The sequence below is a fragment of the Seriola lalandi genome, unplaced genomic scaffold (genome assembly GCF_002814215.2).
Source record: "Seriola lalandi dorsalis isolate HSWRI2012SDOR001 ecotype SW California unplaced genomic scaffold, Sedor1 jcf7180002054884, whole genome shotgun sequence".
Taxonomy (NCBI): domain Eukaryota; kingdom Metazoa; phylum Chordata; class Actinopteri; order Carangiformes; family Carangidae; genus Seriola; species Seriola lalandi.
Genome location: NW_019525436.1, coordinates 358,460 through 367,660, shown reverse-complemented (window position 1 = coordinate 367,660; position 9,201 = coordinate 358,460). Strand labels below are relative to the sequence as shown.

At 44.7% G+C, this 9,201-nt stretch overlaps 1 protein-coding gene across 1 annotated transcript in view; it reads right to left on the bottom strand.

Annotated features, from left to right (window-relative positions):
- Positions 1–920: 920 nt before the first annotated feature.
- The window catches only part of LOC111671551 (uncharacterized), a 33,894-nt gene continuing 25,613 nt past the window's right edge, over positions 921–9,201 (bottom strand). The window contains exon 17 of the mRNA XM_087179953.1: positions 921–8,911. Within this exon, the coding sequence (XP_087036079.1) occupies positions 1,416–8,911 (7,496 nt within the window). The 3' untranslated portion in view covers positions 921–1,415. The remainder of the gene's footprint in view (positions 8,912–9,201) is intronic.

Sequence of the window (9,201 nt, the reverse complement as noted above, 5' to 3'; positions counted from 1 at the left end):
ACACATATTCAGTAACATTTCACTATTGCAATTACCAAAGATAGATCAATTTCAATTGATCGAAGACTTGAGATATAACTGAATGCTGTCGCCCCCCTTTGGTAAAACATGAGCTCTGCAGGTGGAGGATTATGGACGATATGGCTACTAGCTGACTCAGTCCTCTTATCAGCATAGATCCAATTCGATTCCAATTCAAGACAAACCTGCACATTGCCCTTTTATGATTCAAAATTGTATTTCCCAGCAATCTACATGATACACAAGAATAAATAACATGCCAAAACCATTTCCCTGGAATAGAGATCATGTCATGATGTGTGTCAAAACAGTTTAAGTCTGTCTGGTGCTGCTTTGAACCATGGCAGGTAAAACCCAATAAATTGTGTCAATGGTCAATATTTCTCTGATGCATTGGGAGTATGGAGGGTCTCCTATAACAATACATGTGTGTGTTCTGTGTCTTAAAAGACTTCCCATTGAAATGGATGAATTCAGTGATGGAATGTAAAAAAAATTACATTTATTCAAATACTATATTTAAGTTCTTCAGTGTTTATATTTTGTTTAAACCAGACTTTATGTCTATATTCATCTCCTATTGGAGGTTCTTGCCTTGCATCAAGATGACATAACATCAAGCTGTACTGTTAGGCCTTTTGTGGATATTACTTCTGAGGAGACACCAGTCTCTAGCAAAATAGAACTAAATGTATCCCTGACTTCTGTAAAAGACACTTAAATTGTACCTCTAAAAAATTTTAAAAATATAAGTTTGATTTATTCCCACAAACAGAATAGTATTGGTATTGTGCTTTTATAAAATATGTTTTTAAAGTAACAGGTTTGGGTACTTATGGCATAGCAATCAATCAATCAATCAATCCAAATATCAATGACAAAATCAGACTAAATACAAATTTAAAAAGGTGTATGTACTTTTATTGACTTGAAACAAGTTATCTTTTATCAGTAGAGGAACATAAAAGCCAGATCAAGGTTACTGCACTGACGCTATGGCTATGTTAAAAAAAAAACAAAGAAACAAAAACTGTACATTTTCTGTACAAAACATTTCTGATTATTTCCAAATAGAAATACACATTGAGTTGAATGCACAGGTTATCAATTAAATTCAAGAGGAATTGAGTCCTAATCACATAACAAAAATAAATGCATTTACTTTGAACAAAACAAGACAGAACTAGAACATAATGAAGCATTTCCATATGCTACAATATCTGATCTTGCATGGCTTTGACTGTACATGAGACATGGACAATCACTGTCCTTGAGAAAAATACATTCAGTGTGTGTTATAGTATAGTATTTCTATCCAATGTGATGGTACTATTTTTGCAGATCTAGTTCAGCAGCCTAACTGTCCTGAGGGGCCCATGGTTTTTTGCCTGCCTCTAACTTGGCTCGACATTGCTTTTATTTCCATCACTATTACCACTTTGATTAGTTTTAGTTTCTACAGATGCATCCAAATTCCCCTGTTTATCAGTTTCATTGCCCATTCCAACACCTGTGTTTGCATCTACAGATGTGCTTATTTTACCAGCAGGACTTTTCTCCTGCTCCTCTCTTTGCCCATGGACTAACACTTTTTTTTGACTCAGTTGTCTACCTCTACCCCACTCCCTATCTGTAGAGAAACCCACTTGTGATTGTTTTGGGCTGAAGAAATCAGGATTGTTGATCTTATGATTTGGGAAGCGTATGAGACCTTCTGTCGGAGTGGGAAGTAAGGCAGCTCTGTGTCTCTGGGGTTTAACTGATTGCTGATTTTGTGGGCTGTCAAAATCTGGGCATAATTTTCCTCCACTGTTTGGAGCTGGACCTGGGGGCCCATTGAACAGTGCAGAATGTGGATCATTAGGACCCTGGAATCTGGTAACCTGATGAGGACTATTGAAATGAAGTAATGCAGTTTTATCTGAATACCTCATAGCTTGCATATCATTCTTCATGGCTGGCTCAGATCCCCTTGAGTCTAAACCTACGCCTATCATGTCTGGACCTCTTCTGTCAGAGCCAGGAACCTCAGTGTTTGTATCCCACCTCCCAGGCCCATGTCTCACATCTGAACTTTTATCAGGTCCTGGCCTTCTCATGCCTGGACCTCTCCTTTCCCTTCTAAAATCATGCTCAAATCCTTGTCTACCTGGTCCATGGTTTTCCATGTCTGCACCTCGTCTTTCAGATCCTTGCCCCCCACAATCTGAAAACCTCCCATCAGTCCCTGGACCCTCAATGTTTGAACTTCTGTTTCCTGGGCGTCTTAAATCATGACCTCCTGGGTCCATTCTATTAAGACCTTCCATCTCAAATCCTTTCCTGTTTGGGCATGAATTCATCAAGTCTGGGCCTCTCTTATGGGCATCAGGTCCTTCCATGTTTGGCCCTCTTATATTCCCCCTGAATTCTGGCTGCCTCCAGTCATTTCTAATATCTGGACCCCCCTCAGATCCTGGTCCTCTAATGCTTTGACCTCTTCTATCATGGCCTAGTCCTCTAATATGTGGACCCCTTTCTCCTCTGAAAAATGCCCCCCCTCCCCTTCTGTTTGGCCCAGCACCCCCTCTACCAGGCACTCTCCATTCATTTCCAGGTCCTCCCCTTGGCCCTACCCCTAGGCACATCATATCTGGATCATCCGGTGTAGGCCCTGGGCCCCTACAACCAGGACCACTCCAATCATCTCCTACACCCCTCATGGGTCCTGGAAGTAGGATATTTGGTCTTTCCTGCATAGGTTTTGGCCCCCTACCTCCAGGGCATCTCCATTCACTATGAGGACCTTGCATACTATGTTCTTGGCACTGCTCATCTGGACCCTCGTGGATAGGTGGTGGACCACTGTTGCCATGTCTTTCCCAATGATTTCCTGAAAATTCTATTTCATTTACAACAGCCTCCATATTGGTCCCTCTTTCATCTAACCATGGTTCTGTGTCTGTCCCTTTCCATCTGTCACCCCGATTTAGACTGTTCATCTCTGGCCCTGGTCCTCTAAAGTTTCTCCTCATAGGCCTTGGACCCCTCAAGTTTTGTTCTGTTCTATCAGATCCTGGGCCCTCTATATCTCGGCTTTCTTGGATCGGATCTGACCCTCCAAAGTCAGCCCCTCCCCAGTCATCTCTTCTGTCATGTCTTAAACCATCTGTATTTTGACCTCTCTGCCTGATTCCTGTGCCTCTTAAGTTTGGACCACCTGATCTTCTCCACTCAGGTCCTGGGCCCTCCATATTTGGACCTCTCCACTCAGGCCCAGGTTCTCCGAAGCCTGGGCCCCCCAGTTCTCTCCTGTCTGGCCGTGGGCTCTCTGCATCTGGACCTCTAAATTCACAACCCGGTGCTCTAAAATCTGGACCTCTTGGACCTTTCCCTTGAGCCTCCATAACAGTTCTTTCAGGCCCCCCTCTTCTAAAGTGTGGACCTCCCCTGTCAAACTCTGGGCCCTTCATATCGGAAGGTCTTTTTTCTGGCTCAGGACCCCCCCTGAACTGTGGGCCTCCTTGAAAGTTCCTGCTGTTTTCTGTTCCCTCCATATCTGGAGGTCTTCTTTCTGGCCCAGGTCCCCTGAAAATTGGACCTTCTGTATGTCTATTGTTAGGTTCTGGGTCCTCTATGTTTGGACATGAATGATGAAGCCCTGGTCGCCTCATGTTTTGACCTCCTGGTCCTCTCCTGTCAGGCCCAGGGCCCTCCATATTTGGATGACTCCTTTCAGGCCCAGGACCCCTGAAGTATGCTTCTCCCTGTGCTTGACTGTGAAGCCCTGGACCTTCCATATATGAACCAGTTCTTTCAGACCCCAGTCCTATGAAGTCAGGTCCTGGACCCCGCATATGAGGTCCCCTCTTATCAGGACCATCAGCATTTTGATCTCCTGGTCCTCTCCTGTCAGGCCCTTGACCTTCCATAAAGGGACCTCTTCTTTCACATCCTGGCCCTCTTAAGTTTGAACCTCCTGGTCCTCTTGAATCAGAGCCTTGTCCCCGGAAATCTGGACCTCCTGATCCTCTCTTGTCAGGCTCTTGACTGTCCATAAAGGGACCTCTTCTTTCATGTCCTGGCCCAGTAAAATTGGTAACTCCTAATTCTCTCCTGTCAGGCCCGTGATCAACCATAGCAGGACTTCTCCTGTCAGGCCCTGGTCTACTGAAATCTAGACCTCCTGATCCTCTTCTGTTAGGTCCTACAGTGTCTATAGCTGGACCTCTCCTTTCAGGTCCTGCCCCTCGGAAATCTGGACCTCCAGGTCCTCTACTGTCAGGCCCAGGACTCTCCATAGATAAACTTCTCCTCTCAGGCCCTGGCCCTCGGAAATCTGGACCTCCAGGCCCTGCTCTGCCAGGTCTAGGACCCTCCATAGCTGCACCTCTCCTTTCAGGCCCTGGTCCCCAGTCATCTTGATCTCCTGGTTCTCTCCTGTTAGGCCCTGGACCAACCATATCAGGACCTCTCCTTTGAGGGCCTGGTCCCCAGACATCCTGATCTCCTGGTCCTCTCCTGTCAGGCCCTGGACCAACCATATCAGGACCTCTCCTTTCAGACCACGTGCCCCTGAAGTCTGTACCTGCTGGTCCTCTCATTTCAGGTCCCTGACCTTCCATAGGTGGGCCTTTCATCTCAGGTCCTAGCCCCCTGAACTGTGGACCTCCAGGTCCCCTCCTTTCAGTTCCAGGACCGTCCAAAGCTAGACCTCTCCTGTCAACCCCTGGTCCCCTCATGCCAGGTCCTAGATTGTCCATAGTTGGACCTCTCCTTTCAGACTCTGGTTTCCTGAAATCTGGACCTACTGGTCCTCTCCTGTCTTGCAGTGGGACATCCATACAAGGTCCTCTCCTTTCAGATGCTGGTGGCATGAAATCCAAACCCACTGGTTCTCTGGAAGGCTCCTGACTCTCCATGTTTGGGCCTCTCCTATCAGACGGATGGATTCCCCATTCATCTTGAATGAATGGCCTTCCTTTAACTGAACCTCTCCTCTCTGGGCCTCTCCAATCATCTCTTATATCTGATCCTGGGCCACTCCAATCTGAATCCTTTGCATATGGACCCAGGCTTTTATTTTGAGACCTAGGACCCCTGATGTCAGGGCCAACACCACTTGGTCCTGGACCTCTCCAATCTGGATTTGTAATGTTTGGCATGGGACGTCTGTCTTCTTGACCCATTTGATCATTTCTCCTCTCTAGCCCTGGAACTGAATTTCTTCCTTGCATGTCTGCATCCCTCCTATTTGGACCCATTTCTCCAATGTCTCTGCTTGAACTCCTTGCATGTGACTCACTTCTATCACCCCTTGTATCTGAGACAACCATACTATCCATATCCTGACCAGGCCTCATATAATTTACTCCTGTCATATCTTGCTTTCTTGGTTCATGTATAGTGTCTGATTCCCTCATGTCCAGGCCATGCACACTCCTTTCAGTCCTAATATCTGTCTTTGGCTCCTTGAAATGTCCTCCAGGCCCACTACTGTCTTGTCCAATGCAGGAAATGTTAGACCCACCACTTTCATAATTTATGTTTGACCTTGGTCCTCTTATGAATACATCTTGCCCTATATGTGGGACCTGCCTCCCAACTGTCATTGATGGGGATAGTATATCTGTTCTTTGACCTCTACCCTCTGAACCTGTAGATGCATTTGAATCAAAACTCCTTTCTTGACCCACCCTACTAAAGTCTGTATTTCTTCCCTGTGGCTGAAAACTCCCTTTCTGGTGGCCTCTTTCTTCTAAAACTGGACTGCCATCATGTCTTGATTGCCTTTGAACTCTTCTTGAGTCCCTGAAAGATGAACCTGGACTTCTAATATCTGGACTCAGATCTCTCATCATAGCAGATTTCATACCCCCAGTGTGTGGACTTTCACCTCCATCTTTTTGGGTTCTTCCTCTTCCTATAATATCTGGAGCCCTAACTTCTATCTGTGGACCCCTTGGATGATACATAGCTGAAGAAGGGCCCCTTGAGCCACTTATGTCAAGCCCACATAAATCTGGTGAAGGGCCCTTCATGATTGGATCTCTCCTCTCACTGTGTAGCCCTGATTCTCCCATATTTGAATTATCTGGCATTGTACTCCTCATTCCTCCCGCATTCCTACCGCTCATGACCGGACCTGGACCAATTCTATCAGTACTGAGATGCTGAATACTTGGTTCTCTTATATTTGGCTCTGAACTCTGCATCCCTGCCCTTGGGTCCTTTATCTGTGATCCAGAACCCCAAATGTTGGGGCTCAGGCCTTGCATGTCTAGACGTCTCATATCAGGCCCTATCTGTTGTCCACTATGTCCAGGTTCTTTCATATCTAGTCCTGGATTTCTTGGATGATTTGTTGTAGAGTCTAATTCAGGTCCCGAGCCTTGAACCATAATTTCTGGATGCTTTAAGCCTGGACTTTCCCGTAACTGTTTGTCTACCCCTATCATACATTGATTTCTGACACCTGGGCCCTGTAGATGTAGAGGACCATAATTTGAATTTCTAACATTTGATATTGTCCCCTGTATATTGGAAACTGTTGCTTGACCACCAATAGACAGAAAATTATTTTCAACTTTAACAAATGGCATTGAGGCACTGGTATGTATCTCAGGATCTCTGATTTCCTCAGTCTTAACAGAGTCTTTCTCTTCTATGCTGCTAGGTTTCAAGAACTGTGGTTCTGGATCTGGGCTCTGAGGAGAATCTCGAATGGGTGGGTCAATTTCTCTAAGAGGAACTGGGCTTTCAAGTTTGTTTTTAAGCAAGGTTTCATCTTGAGAGGGTTTCTCCACCTGTGTAGAAGAACCACTGACTGAATTATTTTGAAGATCATGGGATTCTTGTGGTTCTGAATTCTCAAGCTTCACATTGTGAAGAAGTTCATGTGAATGAGGAGAGGAGTCAGGGCTCTCAGCAAGATTACATTTTAACTGATGTCCACCAGGGTCATTTTTAATAGTAACCGGGATAGACGATGTTTTGTAACTCTCTACAAATTGTCCAACAACAGACTCTGGAGCATTACATGGAACTCTTGCATGTTTAGATTTCTCAAGGACTTGAGGGGAAGGTCCCCTGTACTCTTTTGGTGAAAGGGACACAGAATCTTTTTTTCTGGGAGATGACGGGGATCTTTTACGGCCACGAGAATGTCGGCGCGTAGAATGCTCCTTATGATGGCGACCCTGGCGTTCAGTCTGACTTCTAGCTCTATGCTTTGACCTGTCCCTTTCACTTCTTCTGTGTCTATCCCTTTCTCTACGTCTCCGGGAATGTGAGGGAGAACGCCGCTGTGATCTTCTTGAAGGACTTCTATGGTCCCTTTCACGATGACTTCGCTTCTTTGGTGACAGCCTTTGCTTTCTGCTGCGGTATGAATTTGAAGGCGCACCCTTGCGGCTGGAACTATGCCCTGATGAATCACGAGTCTTTACACTACTTCCTTGAAATACATCGTCTTGAATTTCATTAAAAAGTGATTCATCCTCTGGGTCATAAGCTACATCAGAATCTTCAATCTCTCCAGCAGAGGAATACTTGTCACTATCCTCACCATTTTCCTGTGTTTCATCTTGCTCTGCAACAGTATCTGTGTCTTTATTTTTTAAAGTAGGGATAGCAGTGTTGTTTTCTTGCTTAACAGACTGTGAATCCACATCTGATTTGTTCAGAGTCTCTGTAGGGTTGCTGGTCTTGTCTGTTGTTTCTGAAGGCCTTGACTCTGTTTCCATTATGCCACTCTGCAGAGATGACAGTTGACTGAGGGGCAAAGATTTTGTTGGTGGAGACATCAGGGAATCAGAAACAGAAAAGTGAGCCATGAACATACCCACAGCCTCTCTCTGTTGACGTAGTGCCTCTTCCTGCTCTTTCAACTGCCGTTTTTGCTCTTCAATCTGCTTATTAAGCTCCTCAAGCATGCGCTGTTGTTCAGTCAGTGTTGCAGCTGAAACAACCACAGTGCCTGTAGGAAGGTTTGTCATTACTGCAGCTGGGGTAGAAGTTTGCACTGGAGTAGCAGTGGCAGCTGGTGTTACAACTTCGGTTGAAAGCGGCGTTGGGCATGTTGAAGAATCTGATGTTTGCGTTGGAACAGGGGCCTTTGTTATAACAGTATCACTCTGCATATCTTCAAAGATAGTTTCATCCTCTGGATCATAGGCTACATCATCATCTACAAAGCCTGATAATGCAGGGTCATCTCTCTCAATTTTTTCTATGTTCTGTGAAGCAACCATTCCAAATCCCATGGCTGGATCATACTCGTCCTCTGGGTCATATGGTCTGTCAAAGTCATTGTCCTCTTCTATCTCTTTTACTTTTGATTTCTGCCCGTATTGTTGGACAATTGGATCCACCATTGCTGCGGACACCTGAGAAAACACTGGATTCTTCTTAGCAATTACTGTTGTTGTTGTTGTTGTTGCAGAACCTTCATCAGGAGAGTCTTTCTTATTGCCAAACAAAGTTTTCAAGATAGTCTGTAGTGGTGTCTTATTACCGGATGCTGTAGTGGGATTTTTGTCAGAGATGCTACTGGAGGCGGACTGAGTGACAGCAGAAATCGCTGAGGTAGAAACAGTAGGATTCGCTTTCATAGAAGTCAAAAGAGATGGCACAGTAACTGAGCCAGAAGACGAAGAATCTGATGGTGAACCAGGGCAAGATGGCGAACCAGGAGGGGTGGTACTAGTAGGGGTCTCTGGATCATAGGGTTGGAATATTTCCAATTTGTCAGACCCATAGAGGACCGGAGGTTTTGGGATCCACATAGGATCTTTGGACATATGAACTTTGGGTCTCTTCTCTTCAATTTCCTGAGGCAAGCTTCCTGGACGTTTTGTCTTCTGGATGATTGCCAAACCCAGAAGAAGATTGGGCCGTTTTTTTTCAAGCCCTGTCAAATAAAGAAAACCAAAAAAATCATTAGAACAAATGTTGGTCAGAAAGGTTAAATAATTATTCAGTTTTACAAAATAGACATAAATGGGTGTCAATGTAGGTCTCATTAGGGCTATGATCAGTAACTGATTTATCAATAAACCAATGATAATAATAGCAATACCAATGATAAAAATAACATACATTCTGCATCCTGGGCTGACACCAAAAATTGCAAGATGAAATCAAAATCACAATAGAACCTTAAAAGTGACTTAAAAGTGATTTAAAAAATGATAGTTTCCT